Source organism: Pyrus communis, chromosome 16, assembly GCF_041283825.1.
Source record: "Pyrus communis isolate YQ-2024b chromosome 16, ASM4128382v1, whole genome shotgun sequence".
In the NCBI taxonomy this organism is placed as follows: domain Eukaryota; kingdom Viridiplantae; phylum Streptophyta; class Magnoliopsida; order Rosales; family Rosaceae; genus Pyrus; species Pyrus communis.
Genome location: NC_142580.1, coordinates 1,785,576 through 1,805,021, shown reverse-complemented (window position 1 = coordinate 1,805,021; position 19,446 = coordinate 1,785,576). Strand labels below are relative to the sequence as shown.

Sequence of the window (19,446 nt, the reverse complement as noted above, 5' to 3'; positions counted from 1 at the left end):
TCTCCGGAAAAGAGGCAGAGCAAAAGAGCTGCGGCAAGGCGGCTAGGGCCCGGCCCACCCCGCTGCCCCCGATGCCCAAAACCATCTGGCCCACTGAACCATTTCATTGAAATCGCTCTTGCGCGACGCGTGTCCCTGTTGGGGATAAGAGGAGTAACGAAATAAACTTCTGGTTGGGCCAGCCCATCACAGGCAATCCGGTAATCTTACCGTTTTGGGCTGTTCGAAGCATAATCCGACCCGCAATGGAATCGGGTTGGTGCGAATCGAATTTATCAGTTGTCCCCAGTAGACAAGCCCGCTGTCCTTGGAGACCAGCCGTCGCCATCTCCTTCTCCCACGTTCCCGTTCCAGTCCCGACCCCTCCTGAGTTTCCATCGTCACTCCGATCATCTTACCATGTCAGCAAGGTGTGGGCCCCACCTCCGTCGTCCCACTTTCGCCTGAAACATTCTCCACAAATTAACAATGGCGGACAACTCCAAGGAAGAGCCCAAGACCGGCCCCCAGTCCAATCGCTGGTACAACCTAACCCTCGGCCCCTCCTTCAGAGACGGCTCCGCCAACAAGTACTGCACTCTCCGATGTAAGTATCTATCCGATGTAGGTATCCTATCCAATCTGCCTCTTTTTTAATCCTTTTCGATTTTTGATATCCATCGCAGACGACTTCAAGCCGGCGTCGATCGACAAGACTAAGGCCGGAGCACTGAAGAAGACCAAGGACAATAGGGTTACGGTCGAATTTCAGAACAACCAAGTGGGGAAACCCAATGTCACGTTTAAAGGGAGCAGCGAGGAGTACAAGGGCAACGACGCCGTATTATTCTTTGACGGCCAGACGTTTCGGTTGGAGAGGCTTCACCGCTCCGTGAAGCAGCTCCGGCATGACCGCCGGCCTGGGGAATCGGCGGCTGGTATGGCTGTAGACCCGCAGCTTTCTCCGGTTGGCAAGGCGCCCAAGCTAACGCATCAGTATAATCCTGCTAGAACTGCATTCCCCATCGTGCCGGTAAGGTTTGGCTATTAGAAATATTATGATTCAAGATTGAATCTTTTGTTTTTGGTTATTGAAAAGCAGCTGAAATTTGCACTCTTTTGGTTCCTTTTCTGTTTCATCAGGTTGAGGTGGAACGGATAGATGTTGGGGTGCCTGAGAATCCAGGTTTGTTTTTATGATAGTTCTTTTCCTTTTTGGTTCCGAAATAAGAATATACATCGGATTTTTCGCTTGTCAAAGAATGCTTTTCGTTCCCTCGAGAGGATCGGAATCAAACTTCATAATGCCATGATTAAATTAAGTAGACATTGCTTGTTCTTTAGTTGCATGAAGCTCTGTATGCAAGTGAGAACAGTATGGTGTTTGTTTACTTCCTCCGACAAAATCAATAGGATCACGATTTGGTATTGTAATGACAAAAACATTTTCACCAAAAGAGCTTTCAGTCATTTTAAAAGCACTTCCAAATGAGCCCTCAGCTCTAACAAACTAAAATTCAAAACTTTTTCGTGTAATGACATTTGGCTTGGAATCTGGAACCTTGACGAGTTAATTCTTTCCTAGTGGAGAGGAGGGGCGTATTTTGTCTCAGCTTACCTTCCTGTCAAGTGTTTTTTTTCCTTTCGTAAAGAATATTTCTTTTGTCCCGCAGAATGGGGTGCGTAGTTTCTCCATTGTCCAGTTGCAAACACTTTTGGTGCACAATTGTGATTTGATACTCACATATGCACAATACCTTTCACTACACATTTGAGGTAGCCAAACCCAATGTAGATTTAATTGGGGCCGCTGAAGAGTCCACTCAGTCTAACCCCAATGGTTCTACCTTATATTACTATGTTTGTACTGAAATCATTTAACCAACTCAAATATTACTGTGCCAACCCCCATCCTAAATGTTAAAAACTTTCGAGCGCTGTTCTTGGGCTGAGCGTTTTCTGGACTCTAAGAAACTTCTTTTTACTTGTTTTTTACTGATTCATGGTCACATGATTAGTCGCCAGTTGTTCGCCTGACTACTTTGGCATGCGTATGAATTTGCTAACATGACCTTCACCCCGCCTTTTCGAAGTCTACTGAAAACAATAAAGAATTTCATCTTGCAGATGTCTTCATTCCTCTATGCTGTGTCTTGTCCAAAAAGTAATGATGCTGCTACTGTTTTTTTTTCTCAATTTTGTTTGCGCAGTTATCATATATCCTTATGTTTTGTTCATAATCTACAGGTGCGAAAGCTGCCAATAAAGGTGTGATTGATTACTCATCTGATCAACCAAATGTATCTGCTGCCTCGCCAGGCCCTAAGAATGAAGAAGTTAACGACGAACACCAGGATATAGATATTGAAGACCTTTTCGGTAGTTTATCACCCGATGATGGGAATGCTGCTGAAGATGAAGCCAATCCTGAATTTGACATCATTATGCCACATCAGAATGATAGTGATAATGAGATTGCTGATGTAGATGATAGCGGTGATGAAGTTGACAAGGGGCCAAATGCCGCAGAAGCCCTTCGAGCCCAGGTGATGAATGCACAGGGGAGGGAAACACACACTGATATGTTTGGAGACGAGGGGAATGCAGAAGGGAGGAAAACTGAGACTTCTAGTTCAAGTAGTAGCAGCGGAAGTAGCAGCGGAAGTGGGAGCAGCAGCAGCGGAAATAGTAGTGGGAGCAGCAGCAGCAGCGGCAGCGAAAATGGTGGTAATAATGCAGGCAGTGATGACGATTCAGTCAACTCCATCTGAGATGTCGGGCAATTCAGGAAAGCTTGTCAAAGACGGTCAACAGTCCCAAAGGATGTTTACGCAGGCAAACGGAGCTTGAAGAAAAACAGAAGATAATCGTACTGTTATTTGTACATGCTGATATTTTGTGAGATTAGATAATGATGCCACATAAGTTTTGTCATAAGCCGATACCTTGTATGGGTTACAACATAAAAGGAGCAAAATTTTGACTCATAGAAAGCAAGAAGAAAACTAATGAAAAATGTTTGAAAACTTTGAGTTTTAACGATAAGGATAAAATAAAGAGTAAAGTGAATAGTATCAGGATTGACTTTTTAATGTGAAAATGTGATTTTTCGTTAAAGCTTTCAAAAGCAAGAGCCTCAAGTTTTATATTTTGATAACATTCGATTTGACGTTTTTTAGAGATGCTTTTATTAGATTTGCGAGCTATTCTAGTTAGGCAGTCTTACGAAAATTTGGTTGGCTGTTTTTCTAGAAGCATGACACGATGTCAGCGTTCTATTAAACTTCAAATTCATTATAATTTATTGGTCTTGTTTTAAAATTGAAAACCTAACTTACTAGTTATTATTTTGTATCATAATAATAGTATTTATTGTCAATGACTCTTAATTGGACGTGACATTCCTTAATCCATAAAATTTCCTCATAAAATGCACCTAATTATAATTAGCAATTAAAGAAAACAATTATGCTTTGGTCATCTCCATCTGTGGGCCCAACAAACCACCAATGTTGAACCTGCCATTGAAAAACCCAATAGCTCACCTCATCACACACGTCACCAAATACGCAGATCTCTATTTCTACCCACCAAATTTGCTACTTACAATAAGAAACGCCGATGGAAACTCTAACAAAAGTCAAGAGTTTTTATGAATTTTTTCTATTTTATATTTTCTTGCACAATAATTTATAACGTTGTTACAAGTTTGACGTTAAAGAATAAAATGATAGAGAGTTCATAAAAATATCTTTAGAATTTCTTTTGTACAATTTATACCTACGAGAAAAAACTAGCGAAATTTCTATTAGTAGACAAAAAGTTGAATATACAGAATTGTATTTTCAGCACACTAAAACATCTCTAAAAACGAAGGTGGCCCGCCGCCCCCGTATTCCAATCGCCTTAACACGTAGCCAAATCGCCAGTATGGTCAGGGAACGTGCGGCCACGCGTGTTTGACGAGCGTAGGATGTTTTTCACTCCCAAAGTTTATTATTTGGGGCCACATGACAAATTAAACTTAAAATTAAAGACAGAGGGTGTGAACATAAACTTTTATGAGATCATATCAAACAAATCAAAAAATTCCACAGGGAAAAAATCGATGAACTCTTTCTTCTTCTTCTTCATCGCAACAAAATCCAACTTGGAAACCCTAACCCTAGCTCTGTTACACAGCCAGAGAAAGCAATTTTTTTAGAGAGAGAAAGTGTGCGTTAGAGAGAGAAAGAGCTGACATTTGACGGTTGTTGATCCAACACATAACGAATAGTTGAAGACAGTTACTTTTTCTACAGCTCAATCTTTAAAGACCCAATCTTCAAACAGCTTCCCCACCATTTTTGCAAGATCCTGACCGACCCATGACCTAAATCCGTCTGAAAACCCTAATTCCACCAAAACCCACATCCCAATTTCCACTTATTTGACTCAGCAACCGACCCATATGCCCCAACTCCGCCACCAACAACCAGCTGAGCCGCCAACATAACCGACCCATTATGGGAGCTGAGAAGAAATGGCTCCTAACGCTCTTCTCAGCCACATTCCTCTCTCTCCTTCTCCTCCTTCTCTCCTCCATCTCCGCCTTCAGCTTCCCCAAACCCTTCCCTTCAATTGTCCAGCACGGCTCTCACTACCCGCCCGCTTTCGCTTACTACATATGGGGCGGCCGCGGCGATAGGGCTCGGATCTTCCGGCTGCTGCTCGCCGTCTACCATCCCCGAAATCGATACTTGTTGCATCTTTCGGCTGACGAATCTGAAGAAGAGCGCCGACGCCTTGCCGCCGCTATCAAGGCTGTGCCTGCAATTCAGGCGTTTGGGAATGTGGATGTGGTGGGCAAGCCTGATCGAATCACTTACATGGGGTCCTCCAATATTGCCACCACGTTGCGCGCGGCGGCGATTTTGTTGAAGGTTGATAGTGGGTGGGATTGGTTAGTCACTTTGAGCGCCATGGATTATCCACTTATCACCCAGGACGGTATGCAAATTTATGTAATTTCTTTGTTTTATTGACCATTTTTCCTTTAACTTGCTTGGGAATATAAATACAGTCTATGAAAAGATTGGATTTTGTTGGGGAATTCAATTTATTATTGAATATTTTGTTTAAATTGACTGAAGGAATCTGGCTCTTAGGGTTGGGGAAAGTGTTTATCTGGGGAAGTACTTATATGTAGGATAAATTAAAGCGAAAAGTTTCCATTTTTGTTAGAGCCATATATTTATAGGGGGGAGGTTGGCATAGCCCAGTTTGGAGCAACTGCGAAAAGTCATAGTTCAAATCCCCTTCCTCCAGATGTCCCAACTGATTCTTGTATAGGATCAACTGCAATTATTTTTCGTGTACAATCAGGAAAATGGTATGTCGGATGTGCCGGGTATTGAGAAACTTGATGTATTGGCATAGGAATAGGATGCTGTTTCTTTGACCTGTAACACCAAATTTAGTGAACTTAATATTGTCATGTCAGCTCCTTATGCTGAACCTCTTGGCTTCTGCAGCTGTCATTCTGAAGTTGACTTTTGAGCTAAATTGTTCTAACGTTTAGGTGGCTCTCGTCGACTGTCCTTTTTTTTCTTTTCCTAATGGATTTGGTATAAGCTTCTGCTTGTATGGGCCAAAAAACAAGGGTTTACCTTATACCCAATTATCCAGGAACAAGATCCTTGACAAACAAAACCCCGAAAAGAAACACGTATCAGGACAGATATCTAGAACACTTATTTGGATTTCACACGAGATGTTTGATGTATTTCAAGTGTTTTATTTGATGTATTTCATTCAAGTCTATTGATTCACTTGAGATGAGAGAGTTTTTTGGGGACTTTATGGGGAGTTTAGCTGGTGGCGATATTAATTATGCAGAAAGATTGGATATTGGTCTATTATCTTTAGTAATTGCCTGAGTTTTAACATTAATAATCTGTACTGCAGAAAATGCTAAAGAACTTTTTAAGTAGAAAGTGTTGTGAAAGTGAATATCAGTCTTTTGGTCTTAAAGACATTTTCATGTTCATACTTGGTTCTAACTGCAATAGAGCATATAAAGAATCCTTAGGTTGAAGGATTCTATTTATTGTCACTTCTTCCAACGAACACGAAAAATTGCATCAAGGTTGCATACAATCTATGCGGATATGGTACATATGGAGATAAAAGGAATTAAAATGCTGTGTTACGATTTTCTTTAATGCTCAGAGATTTTACCAAGGGCAACACTTTTAATGTTTTACGATGAAGTTCTCCAGGCCACCAACTTTGTGCCCGCTTCTTGCCTTGTTGGTACATTTCACAATGTACAGCAGTGACAATGCACATGGTGTGCATCTTTGACAATTCTGTGAAGGTTTTCTGTCCAAGGGAGACGATAATTCACTTATTTCTTGTTACTGTTACTATTGTTATAGCTTTATTGTCAGGCATTTCTTTTAAGTTTAAATGTGTACTCTAATTTCACTGTGCTGTTTTTTTTTCCCGATAAATGATTGCATTATGTTGTTTTTCTTCATAAATTACACCAACTAATTCACTTCTGCTTCTGTTTTGTACTTTCAGATCTGTCTCATGTATTCTCATCTGTCAGAAGAGATCTCAATTTTATTGATCACACTAGTGACCTTGGATGGAAGGAGTAGGCAAACCCTTTCGCTAATTTTTCTTTAGCTCTCTGGGCAACATATTTCTGATTGAACCTGAACCCATGTTTTTAATATTTGATGTAGGTTGCACAGGGTCCAGCCAATAGTAGTTGATCCGGCGACATACCTAGCCAGAAGGAGCCAAATTTTTCATGCTACAGAGAAGCGGAAAACCCCTGATGCTTTTAAAGTATTCACAGGCAAAGTCTAACACACATTTATATAAGATTACCCAGATCGATATTCTGTCCACATGTTGAACTGCTAATTAGAAACTTTTTTTTTTCCCTGATTTGCAGGTTCCCCATGGGTCACTCTGAGCAGATCATTTCTGGAATTTTGCATTCTTGGTTGGGATAATCTTCCCCGGACGCTGCTCATGTACTTTACAAATGTGATATTGTCACAGGAAGGATATTTCCATTCAGTTATATGCAATTCACCAGAGTTCAAGAACACTACTGTGAACAGTGATCTAAGATACATGATCTGGGACACACCCCCAAAAATGGAACCCCACTTCCTCAACACCTCGGATTTTGATCAAATGATTCAAAGTGGAGCTGCTTTTGCCCGACAATTCGAGAAAGATGACCCTGTGCTGGATATGGTCGATAAAAAGATCCTCAAGCGTGGGAGAAATCAAGCTGCCCCGGGGGCATGGTGCTCGGGCTGGAAAAGCTGGTGGATGGATCCGTGCACTCATTGGGGTGATGCCAGTATCTTGAAGCCTGGGCCCCAAGCAAAGAAGTTTGAAGAGTCGATCACTAACCTTCTCGATGACTGGAATGCACAATCAAATCAATGCCAATGACGATGTCTGTGCTGAAAATGTCTCCAGATACCCGGTGTGGTTTTCCTGTGAGCTAAACTTGATTAGTTTAGAAGACTGGCAACCGCGGAGATATATTCTTTGGCCCCTAAGAACACTTTTCGTTTTGTGGGTTCGTCCAGTCTCATGCTTGACTATTGTTTATAACGGGGCGTCGGGGCAGAGTAGAAGGGAGAAACATAGTGAGTTAGCTTGAGGTATTGCCACTTACCGTAGCATGGCGGGCTGTTACCGATGGTATTGCCACTTGTAGCTTTTGAGTAACTGAGTTAATAAGAGGCTCTCCCTCTTTTTGTGCTGCCATTCCATGCTCTTGTATGTCTACTTCGATTCGGTTTACATTCGGACATGTTTGAATGTTGGATCACAAATTCATTCTTTCACCTCTGATCTGTTGTATCTTGTTCTAAATTCATAGTGAACCTCTCCCCCTCTGGTTTCGAACTCGCCCCTTAATGATATTTGAATTTAAGACCGCGCGCTCACCACGAGATTCGAACTCACCCATCACTTGTAATGTGTATAAACTTTAAAATATCGTAATCTAAATCGTTCGTTTTATAAGTAATAAGAACGAAATAAAATGGTTCTCTCTCGAATTTTCCCTCGTGTATCAATCAAAATCCATCTGGGTTCCTATGCAATCGCACTGGTAGTTTTCACGGAGCAGTCCACGACGGTCTGGAAAAAACCCAAGTGCTGGATGACGCCGGTGACAAAACCCCACTTCTCAAAAACCCTCTCAGAAGATGCTGATAAAATCTGCAAAATTCTATCCACCAGCTGCTCTAATTCCCCAATCGAGAGCTTACTCGACGGTGCTTCAGTGGACGCTTGTGGTGGCGGTCTTGAAGAAGTTCAGCAACGCCAGCGTCCTCGCGCTGTCGTTCTTCCGGTGGGCGGAGAAGCAGAAGGGGTTTAAGCACAACACGGAGAGCTACAATGCGTTGATTGAAGCTCTAGGTAAGATCAAACAGTTCAAGATGGTGTGGGAATTGGAGAACGACATGTAGATCAAAGGGCTGCTGAGTAAAGAGACTTTTGCGCTGATTTCGTGGCGATATGCGAGGGCGAAGAAGGTTAAGGAAGCCATTGATGCGTTCGAGAAGATGGAGAAGTTTGGAATAATGGGGCCAAGAACAGAACTTTTTGAGGTTGAATGAGGTTTGTAGAGAAATGAAGGACGAGGGTTTCGATCCAGATGTATGCTATTCTGATCAATGCACATTGTAAAGCGAAGAGGTACGATGAAGTGATTGAGTTGTTTCGTGAGATGGAATCGAAGAATGTCAAGGCTACTCCCCATGTCTTCTGCATTTTGATTAATGGATTGGGTTCTGAAAAGAGGTTGAGTGAAGCCCTTGAGTTTTTTGAGCTGAATAAAGCCAGTGGTATCGAAACGGAGGCACCCACGTACAATGCTCTTGTGGGGGCTTACCGCTGGTCGATGCGGATGCAGGGGTGGTGGATGAGATGAGGAAATGTGGAATCGGTCCCAATGCCCGAACTTAAGACATAATCTTGCACCACTTGGTAAGGGCTCGAAGAACAGAACAAGCTTACTCCATTTTCCAGCAAATAAGTAGGGAGCCTGGCTGTGAGCCGACAGTAACTACATACGAAATCATTGTGAGGATGTTCTGTAACGAGGATCGCGTGGATATGGCATTGCAGGTTTGGGATCAGATGAAGACCAGAGGCGTCCTGCCAGGAATGCACATGTTCTCCACATTGATTAACAGCTTGTGCCATGGGAATAAGTTGGATGATGCTTGCAAGTACTTTCAAGAGACGTTGGACGCTGGTAACCGACCTCCAGCGCAGTTGTTTAGTAATTTGAAACAAGCCCTTCTCGACGAGGGGAGAAAGGATGTTGTGATAAGTTTGGGTCTTTAGATTGACATGCTCAGGAAAACTCCATTCTTGTGATCCCGATTGAATCCAAGAGTTGATAAATTTTGGAAACTACCCAAATGTTTAGCCTTTGAACCATTTTTTCGAATTTCAAAATTTGAACCAATAAAATAAGATTCAAGGATTGCTCATGACTCTAGGTGAGTTCGAACAAGGCTCTTTGGATTTCAGCGCGGTGGAAGCGTCGTTGAAGGGGACTTTACCGTCTCTGAGCTCCATCCTCTGATCTGGGTTCTCCTTGGGGGCCAAGCAACCGAGATTCTTGGGGGTGTAGCTTCGAATCGGACCCGAAATCTGAAAGTACGGATCCAAGAACCTGTTGATTCCAAAAATGATCAGCGACCCATCGTCGAAAATTGGGGAAGCAGTGACGCTAACGTTGTTGAGCGAGAAGTGATAGTCTGACGGCATAGTGGTGACGGTGAGAGTGCGGTCGAAGAGTAAAGCTGAGATCTTGGCGCCGAAAGGGAGGGACTTTAGGGATCGGCGAGAGAAATGGAGGGGGAGGAGGTTCATCGGCGGCTGGCCGGAGTGAGAAAACTCGGCTTCGTTGGGGGCGAAGATGGTGACGGAAGGAGAGCGGGAATGGAGGAGGGTGCGAAGGCGAGGTCGAGGGGGTGTAGCCCGAATCCGAGAGGATTTCGACGGCGTTGGCGAGGGTTTGGGTGTGGAGGGCGGAGTAGAATTTGTAAGCGTGTTTTTGGCGGGTTAAGTTGGAACACGTGGAGGTGTGGGATTTGTTGAGGAAGGTGGGAGTCGAAAAGTTAGTTAAGGGGTAGGGAGTTTGTTTTGTGGATTAATTGATAAGTAATGGGCCGAGACCAAAAAAGAGCCCAAACAAGAGTTCAGGCCGAAACCAGAAACAAACCAAAAGAAACTCTGAGAGGTCTATTGCCACTGTCCCTACTACAATGCATCTCGACCAGCACGATCCCACGCCCACAATCAGATCGCCGATTGCATCATCCAGCAACGAGCGACTCGTGGATCGCAGCCACAACGTAAAAAAACCAGTCACCAAGTGAAAGAAGCCTATGGGAGTCCACGAGCAAAGTTGGCAAAAAGGCAGTCAGAGAGAAAGCGGTGGTGTTGTGAACACCCTAGTCGGTGGGGACACCAGAACTCTATACGCCTTCTCAATGTACTACAACAAATCGCGGTATGGAGTGACTGCATATCAAAGTGGAGAAGGTCTATGAGGAGGGACGCCGATGTGGTGTGCAAACAAGCCAAAACGGGATGGAGAACAGAGGAAAAAGCAGCATAAGGAAAGAAAGGGGAATTTTATGGATTAGGACAGTTCTCATATTAGTTGAAATTACTTTGAGATTGGGTGGGATCAAAACATAAAGGATCTCGTATTTTTGGGAGAGTTTTCTTAATAATGGTGTTTAGTCGGTTAGTGGCACAGTCAGAATTTTTAAATAATGGAGTCATGATTTCGACCATAAAACTTCATTGGACCATTTCATCAAGCATCTGGTGTAGGAACATGTTGATTTCTGTCAACATCTAACGAAGGCTTATGCCGACATATGTCAACAATAACTATGATATGTAGAGGCTTGTCAAGGGTGGATACAGGAAATTGTAGAATAATGTTGAAGACTATTAAGGCTTGTTAACTAAGGCATTTCATCGAGCATTTGGTGCAGACAATAGAATCGTACACAAGAAGAGAGAAAACGAAGACAAGGATGATAAAAAAAAAATAGAAGAAGAGGAACTATGAGGAGGAAGTTCTAATTTAGTTTTCCCTAACTGTTTATTGGGTCAAATACAATACCATTCAAAACTACAAATACTCATAGGTTTTGGAAGTTGCAAGTGGCCCTTTACCACAGTGGTGGAAAGGTGTTGAGCTCTTGCATAACGGTGTAGGTTCGAACCCTGTCGGTGACTAATCTAACAAATCTATCGTTTGACAAAAAAAAAAAGTTTTGGAATTTGTTGGGGCCATCAACAACCAATGATCTCGTGCTGAGAGAAAATTTTGTATTTTTGTGAGAGATGTTTACGGATGGGGTGGTCCGAATGCCCCCATTTTGAAGGAAAATTTGTCTTCATCGATCAATAATGCACGCAATTGCTTAGAAGCCACTTTAAAGAATGAAACAAATGAACATTTGATGGAAATTTCTTGAGTAGAAAATCTCTAGGACTCTATATATAGCTGCTGAGCGCCAAGCATTCGAAAACAAAGGAAAGGAGACAGTTTGAATATCGTTATTGCTACATATCTCTTGTTTTCAGCCTTCACTTAAATAATAAAATGGTTTGATGTGTACTTAAATCTACTTAATGAGGTGATTAGCCTGTTTAATTCGATGGTCGCACAAGCAACAAATTATTTTATTTCACTCGCTATATATTGACTTCCCGAGGTAGACCCATCTCATATATTTATCTATCCATCATGCAGTTTTCTTCCTTAAATACAGATTCAAAATTAGCTTGAGTGTCCCTCACGGTCATATATGTTACATGCATAATGTAATCGGTGAATAATTCAACGCAATCGTTCTTAGAATATGGCATTTCGATATTGTCATGGGGCATCAAATTTGAAATTTAGGATGCAAGGGTGAATTTTGTTAACTAATTAGTTACAAGCCTCTTTCGATAATGTCATCTAATTCAGTGTATTGTGTATGTTATATCTATAATGTAATGGGCGACTAATTCAACATTCTAAGGTTATATTTGTATCCAGCACCTTATAAAAATAATTGATCACGTAGTTTTCATCTTCAACCCATCTGATTAAGAAATTAGTAATGGGAATTTGTATGGTTGTGTGTGTCCTAAGTATGACTAACCTTATAATTAATCCTGCTACATTCACAATATATTTACTGATACACAAAAATACACACTCAAATATATATATATATATACAGGAAAAATATACTTGGAGCTTGAGGTGATCAGCATCTTATATATTATGGGAAGGGAGGTTGTCACTTTGATCATGTGATGATCTCACCTGTATCAGATGAAAACGAGTGCTCATCAAGAAACTTCATGTGATGATCTCACCTGTATCAGATGAAAACGAGTGCTCATCAAGTTAAAGTTTCTTGTACGAATGGTCAAACATTTTTTTACAAAATACACACACACACAATGACGGATGTACATTGGGACTAATGTAGTGTAGAAGGATCATTCAGAGTACATAAAATATACATGTGAAGGTCTTCCGAGGATCATCCGAATGATGGCAACAAGTCCACCAGGTGTTCGAGGGAAAAACGTAGACCTTTAAATATTGGAACGTCCTAATGTTCGAATCCTGGATTAACCAATATATATAGGTGAACTGCCAATTTAGTCCCTAAATTATCACTTGAGTGAAAATTTGGTCTCTAAACGAATTTTTTTTACTTCAGAAAAATCAGTCATTGAATTATAAAAATCTACCAATTACATCCCTAATATTAGATTCGAATATACCATATTCAATTTTTCGTCAATTTAAGTCACGTTACTTGTATATGATATACATTAGAGGTTCAGAGACTTAATTTTTATTGAGGTGATAGTTCAGGGAGTGAATCGGCACTTCACCCTATAATATATATATATATATATATATAACTTATAACATTGTATGTACGTTACATAAAGAGTATAATTCTCTCTCATCCTAATCTCATCAATTTCCCTCCCTTCCTCTCACACTTTGCTTTTTATCTTATTATCTCTATAAAAAAAATTAATATAAAATGTTAATATGACTTTATCGTAAGTATTCAAGTAGAAGGGGAAGGAATGAGAGAGATTAAGGGCTGGTTTGGTATTGTTGTGCTTTGAAGAAAAACAACTTCTGCTATGATGTGCGAATAAACAGCTGTGAAATAAAGCAATAGAGTGTTTGGTAAACTTTTTTTGTAAAAGTGCTTTTGAATAAAAAAAAAAAAAAACAGTATTATAGTGTTTGATAAACTTTTATGTAAAACAGATGTGAAAAAAAACTGGTTTTTCAAAGTTGGGTTTTGCAGTTTTGTGTTTTTGGCTTTTTTTTCACCCAAAACTGTGAAAAAAAACTGAAGCTGAATGTTTACCAAATATAAAAAAGCTCTCGGCTTTTTTTTTATAACCATTTTTTTTCAAAATCACCTCAATACCATACTAGTGCTAAAAGGAGATAATTCTTCTCCGTTACATGATGACAGTAGCGGTCTAGGGATCGAGGCGCGTACAAGGACGTTTACCAAAAGTCCAACTAACCCATCACCTCAATATTCAATCATGCATCACTTCCAGTTTGCATTGGCCGTACGTTGTTTCCAGTGAATTTCCAACATCTGGTCCCATGTTTTAATTTCAAAATTACAATTTTTTTGCAAGAGATTCCAGAAGTTGTTCAAAGGACTCGCATTTTGTACTATATTTTGTTGTTAGTGTTGTCACGATGATGGCAGTGGATCCTTCAAAAATCGAACAGCAAGATAACTTGCTCAAATTAACAATTCTTTTGCACTAAAATTAATAATTTTAGTCAATCTAAAGCACGTAGTTCACAGATTGTCGTGGCCGTGTAACCATAAGTTGGTAAGACTTTATCTCTTCATGTTATAATTACACGGTTTAAAGCAACTTACACACTCATGAGTCCTTAATTTCAAATTTTACTTCTCTAGCTAAATATCGCTTGCTTGCGTACCTAAAAAGTTGGAGAAATAAGAAACCAACATGCAAAGTCAGGATCAAATGGAAGAAAGAATCAACATTCTTGGGCTACCACCTACATAATAATTGAACAGCTAGCTTTTTATTTCCCTACTCGTTTTCATGCTTGTGTACCATTATAATATATATACACACTTTTGTTCTTCCTATTGTTATACTAAAAGTAATGGAATAAAAGACAACCGATCATGAAAAATATGTAAGCAAATATTTCCTCAATAATGCATGTAAATTTGGAAATTTTAAAGAATCCCTTGCTAGGTAGGGTTTCCATCGTGCCAACAATCATCACTACATGTTGAGTTGACTCATGCCACTCACTCGACTGCATGACCCCAAGCTAATCAGGCTCTCTGGTTTGCTAAGGTTAGAGAAATCGTGTATCGTACGCAATCTTACTCTTGTTTAGAAAATAGATTGTTTTCACGACTCGAACCTTTGCTTTGCAAAGAGCCTTACCCTTTCCGATGCCACTCATTCGACTTCATAATTTCTGAAAACGACATGCATGTATGCATACATGAATTATGGAGCTGGAAGTCTGCAAACCATGAAAATTTTGAATTTCAGAAAAACAAAAAAGAAGACCATGAAAATCTCCCCGAGTGGATGTGATATAAGCATACATTTGGCTAGCGATGTCTCACCTAAACTCTTGAATAATTGGACCCGTCCCATAAATTCTTTTGTTTTGATCGGCTCGTTCTCAAGAACCATACATATTTTAGATTTTTGCATGACATTTATTATTGCATGTTCGTTCTCTCACACTCAGCTTCCATTATTGCGTTTTTCGTCTTTGTGGAAGATATGTATTGACCTCAGTTGTTTTACGTACTTGTGGTTTAGAGGTTTAAACTTTTATTTGAATAATATCTTTACGAAGAACTCGGCATTAATTAATTAGCAATAAGGAGAGTTATCCAAACTCTTATAAGCCTTGTAATGTTTCTCGTCTTGTTTCGCTATTGTAAGATTCTTTTACCTTCACATCCTCACACTAATTCTTGTGTGTGATGAATTTTCAAGCCAAATACGTGAACAACACAAATTAGGTGACATTGAACACGTGTGTCTCGTTGGCCTTCACATGTGAACCAGCATGCTCTGATACTATAACGAAATTGGTGTTCCATTATAAAATCAAGCAATATGAGAAGTTGCCCAACCTTTTACAAACCCTTATCAGATTTCTCTTATCGTAAAATATAACTCTTTTACCTTTACATCTCACACTTTATATTAACTACGTGATTCATTCAAAATTCTAGAAGTAGCCGCGCCTTGTATGATTTGAGAAAAAAGGTGGATGATGTCCAGCAATTAACACTGGTTTCATCCTAGCAAATGATTCAAGACAGAGGGGCTCCAGATCATTTAATTTTTTATTCTTGGAAAACTCTTTTAGTGTCATTGAGAACCGTCGCCATCTTACAGCAAACATCTGCAACAGGTTCATCAATCATCACCTCCATACCCTTCCTCCCACCCCCAACACCAACACCCCACAAGAAAAACGAAAACGAAAGAGTGTGTATGTGTGTGAATTTGTTTTATAAAAAAAATAAAAATAAAGAGTCGGCCAGAAACAAGGCCAACAAAACATGTGCTTTGAGTCTCATTTTGAACTACTCGTATTTTTTTCGTATATTTATTTTATGTATATATTAAACTTTTCAGCAAAAGAGAATTAAAAAAATAATAATAATAATTACTTATTCTCCTACATATACATAATGTGCCTTAAATTCATTTTGTTGTATAATTTCACTAGTTTATGAGAAAAATTATATTAAAATACTGAATTAAGAACGTCTCGTTGCATCTTTTTTCATAGGTCTCCTTTTGCAATGGGACTATTTTGTTCTGACTATTTAAATTGGGTGCGCGTAAACCAAGTTCATGGTGGACATAAACATCAGTAATAAATTAATTGCCACATTTTCAAACCTTCTTTTGTCAACATTTATGCATGATTTGGCTGTAACTTTGATTTTAGGAGGCATACACTGCCTAGTAGGCCGTTGAACAGAACAATCCCTTTTCTTTGGCCTTAAGAAAACAGCAAGACGACAGCCTCCAATTAAGCTGTCAAACATATACAAACCATCGAGATTTGCTTCCTTCCAAATATCTCCCTTTCATTTTTATCCTTTTCCTGTTTTTTAAATTAATAAAAAAGTTGCTAATTTGATTTTTGTTTTCATTTTAGGTGGTGCTATTCATACACCCATTTCTATCTCTCACACATTCTTCTCAATTTTCGGTATTCAAAACGAATGAGTTAAAGAAGATCAATTGACAAAAATTAGTAATAATGTATGAGAAGTTAAAATAAGTATGTGAATAGTAGTATACTTTATTTTTGTTTTATTTTTTGCCAAGCTGTTGGGCATGAGCGCGTGATATCTTGAAGAATAGCAGAAATTGAGGACGCATGTCACTATCTTTTGCACTACCTTTTAGTTAAGCTCAACTTGCACCGCCCATGAGCCTTAAAACTCATGTTTGAGTTTTGAGGGAAAGTGAGACTCAAATTTCAGTTTTAATATGAGATTTAAGTTGAAATTTTTTTATTCAACCAAAGAAAATAAGATTAAACTTTGAGTCCAATAATCTCCAATACACAAAACTAAATTATTAAAATTCATATATGAATTTTGAGTCCAATGTTTTCTTATCGATGCAAAGACTCAAAAATGAGTTTTAAATCTTTGCATTATTAGATGAGGACCGAGTCACACTACATTCTGATTATAAATATCTTTGTTCTCGCCCCAAACACACTGCCTTTGCAGCAACACATTCCCTTTCCCTCTCTCTCCTCTCTCTCTCCTTTCTTCCCCCCCCCCTACCCCTCTCTCTCTCTCTCACTAGCAAAAAAAAAAAAAAAACTCAGATCAGAATTATCAGAGTGGAGAAAAATGGGTGCTCTGGATGCTCTTTCAGACTATTTCACAATCTCAAGACCAAGAAAGAAACGAAAGCCAATGCAGGTATACTATACATCATCAAAACCTTCAAAACCAAAACAAAATCTCAGTTTGGCTTGTGATATTCTGCTCCATGTAGTAGTTTGCATGTGCCTTAATCTCTTCTGATTAAGTTTTTCCATGGCTAAACACGTAACTAATCACATCTCTCTGCTCTTAATCTTGTTTAATTTTGCAGACGGTTGAAATCAAGGTGAAAATGGACTGTGATGGCTGTGAAAGGAGAGTCAAAAATGCTGTTTCTAACATGAAAGGTTCGAACTTCTCCTTCTCTATACATGTTATTTACCCAACCCTAACTGCAGCATGACTAACTAGGTACTTAATTAGGAACCCATGATTAATTTTTTATGATAAGAAAGAAAAAGGAAGCATATATACATGCACGTGATGATCATCAAAGGCTGGACACCAAGAGTTTCTGAGCATCCTCGTAAAGCAAAAGTCTTCTGCAACTCACAGAAAAATTTACTTTGACTCTCTTCTCCAGTACTCAAACATCTGACATAATAATTGAATCTTAGCTATAATATGTGGGACGGGACCCTTGTTAGTTAAACCTAGTTAGATTAATTAAATACAATATCAAGGTGTTATTATGCATAAATTCAGGGGCTAAGCAAGTGGAGGTGAACAGAAAGCAGAGCAAGGTGACGGTGACGGGATACGTGGAGCCAAACAAGGTGTTAAAGAAAGTGAAGAGCACAGGGAAGAAGGCAGAGATTTGGCCGTACGTGCCTTACAACTTGGTGGCATATCCTTATGTCGCCGGAGCTTATGACAAGAAGGCTCCCTCCGGCTACGTGAGGAACGTGACTCAGGCACTTCCGGGCCCGAATGCGCCGGATGACAAGTATACCTCTATGTTTAGCGACGAAAATCCACATGCTTGTTCTATCATGTGAAGTGATTTAGAAGTAATTAAGAAGGGTTGAAATTCACTGGCTTAATTAAATTAGACTACACAGTTAGTAAATTATTGTTGTATGCGGACTATGATCGATCTATGCCACGTTGTGCTTTGAGTTTTGTCTGTATTTAGGTTGGTTTGTGTTGTTTAATTTTCGCCTTGATGTTTAGGGTTGTACGTACTTAATTTGATGATGATCATTTTCGGTAAACTTTTTGAGTGTTCTCATGTCATCAAGTAAAATTATTATGATTGATGATATTTACATACTTATTTTTACTTCTTACACACTCCTTTCAATTCTTTGTTTTCAAACCGAATGAATTGGAAAAAATCAATGAACAAAAATTTAAAAAGTTATGTGAGAGTGAGACCAAAATTAAAAAAAAAATATATATATATATATATTTTTTTTTTTGTGAAAAATATCTTTGAAATGGAGGAATTCTAGCGTGTGACCTTTCAGATCATTGTCCATGCGGAACTAGTCACGCCAATAGAGAGCCTGTTGTATATTACCCACCCTAAGTTCACCCTATTTGATGTCAAATACGGAAGGGAATACAAAAAAAAACTCATCTTACAAATAAGGTGATCGGGTCATTGTATGCAAATTTTCTCCATATTATTGTCCTTCCTTGCTCATTAAATATTAGATTAGGTATGTTTTGTAACACTAAAAGGGTAAAATAATACCCAATTAACAATATAAAATCAAATCATTCGACGTATGTTTGCAAATGAAACAATTAAACAATCAAATCACTGTCTCTTAGATATGTGCAATAGAGTGGCGGAATCATCAAGCCTTTTTGTGAAATTTTTGAAAATATTCTTTATGATTATATTTGAATATTTGTACACTGATGCATTTGTGCCCTACCAACACCAATCAACCATCCATTTTAAATTGTTTTATATCCAGCACTTCCATTGAAGATGGAAGAAAGATATCTCGGGACTTTTCATCCTCTTCGTTGGGAACTTTGGGATAAGGACCATAAGGTACAAGCGCTCCATACGCAGAACAAACTTCTCCTACATTTGGCATTATTAGACAAAAATATATTGGCAAGAATTTGATCAAGGATTCATAATATAATATAGTTTTTTAGTCAAAATAGTTCATGAGATTAGTATAACTCTTTACTTTGGTCCTTAATATTAAAAATTGATAGAAGTGGTTCATGAGTTTGTCTACCGTAAATTATTTTGATTTTTTCGTGAAAAATCTTCATTAAATAGAAAAGCAAGTAAATAGGTTAATTCGACAAAAATACCTTTAATTTTATACTAGTCACCATAAGCGTTCTAGATCTAGCTTCATTATAATTATAGCAAAAACAGAATACGTACCGCATACACTACTCATATATTCAACAAATGATATATTGATCAATATATGTTTGATATATGAGTGACCAATCGACTGCGATATGTCTCAATTTTGCTACAGTACATCGAGATATCTTT

At 39.2% G+C, this 19,446-nt stretch overlaps 3 protein-coding genes and 1 pseudogene across 3 annotated transcripts; all 4 read left to right on the top strand.

Annotated features, from left to right (window-relative positions):
• The first annotated feature begins 304 nt into the window (after positions 1 to 304).
• LOC137731991 (uncharacterized) lies at positions 305 to 2,966 on the top strand. The gene is made up of 4 exons (XM_068471264.2): positions 305 to 586; positions 666 to 1,012; positions 1,123 to 1,165; positions 2,227 to 2,966. Exons 1-4 carry the CDS (start codon positions 469 to 471, stop codon positions 2,748 to 2,750), a joined length of 1,032 nt encoding a protein of 343 aa, XP_068327365.1. The 5' UTR covers positions 305 to 468; the 3' UTR covers positions 2,751 to 2,966.
• A 1,021-nt stretch (positions 2,967 to 3,987) lies between these two features.
• On the top strand, positions 3,988 to 7,844 carry LOC137730996 (beta-glucuronosyltransferase GlcAT14A). The gene is made up of 4 exons (XM_068470030.2): positions 3,988 to 4,968; positions 6,547 to 6,622; positions 6,714 to 6,829; positions 6,929 to 7,844. The coding sequence occupies exons 1-4, from the start codon at positions 4,485 to 4,487 to the stop codon at positions 7,441 to 7,443; spliced, it is 1,191 nt and encodes a 396-aa protein (XP_068326131.1). The 5' UTR covers positions 3,988 to 4,484; the 3' UTR covers positions 7,444 to 7,844.
• Positions 7,845 to 8,044: 200 nt separating this feature from the next.
• LOC137731236 (pentatricopeptide repeat-containing protein At1g77360, mitochondrial-like) lies at positions 8,045 to 9,407 on the top strand (annotated as a pseudogene).
• A 6,520-nt stretch (positions 9,408 to 15,927) lies between these two features.
• Positions 15,928 to 18,184, top strand: LOC137731656 (heavy metal-associated isoprenylated plant protein 20). The gene is made up of 3 exons (XM_068470834.2): positions 15,928 to 17,066; positions 17,242 to 17,317; positions 17,676 to 18,184. The coding sequence occupies exons 1-3, from the start codon at positions 16,797 to 16,799 to the stop codon at positions 17,966 to 17,968; spliced, it is 639 nt and encodes a 212-aa protein (XP_068326935.2). The 5' UTR covers positions 15,928 to 16,796; the 3' UTR covers positions 17,969 to 18,184.
• The last annotated feature ends 1,262 nt before the right edge of the window (positions 18,185 to 19,446 follow it).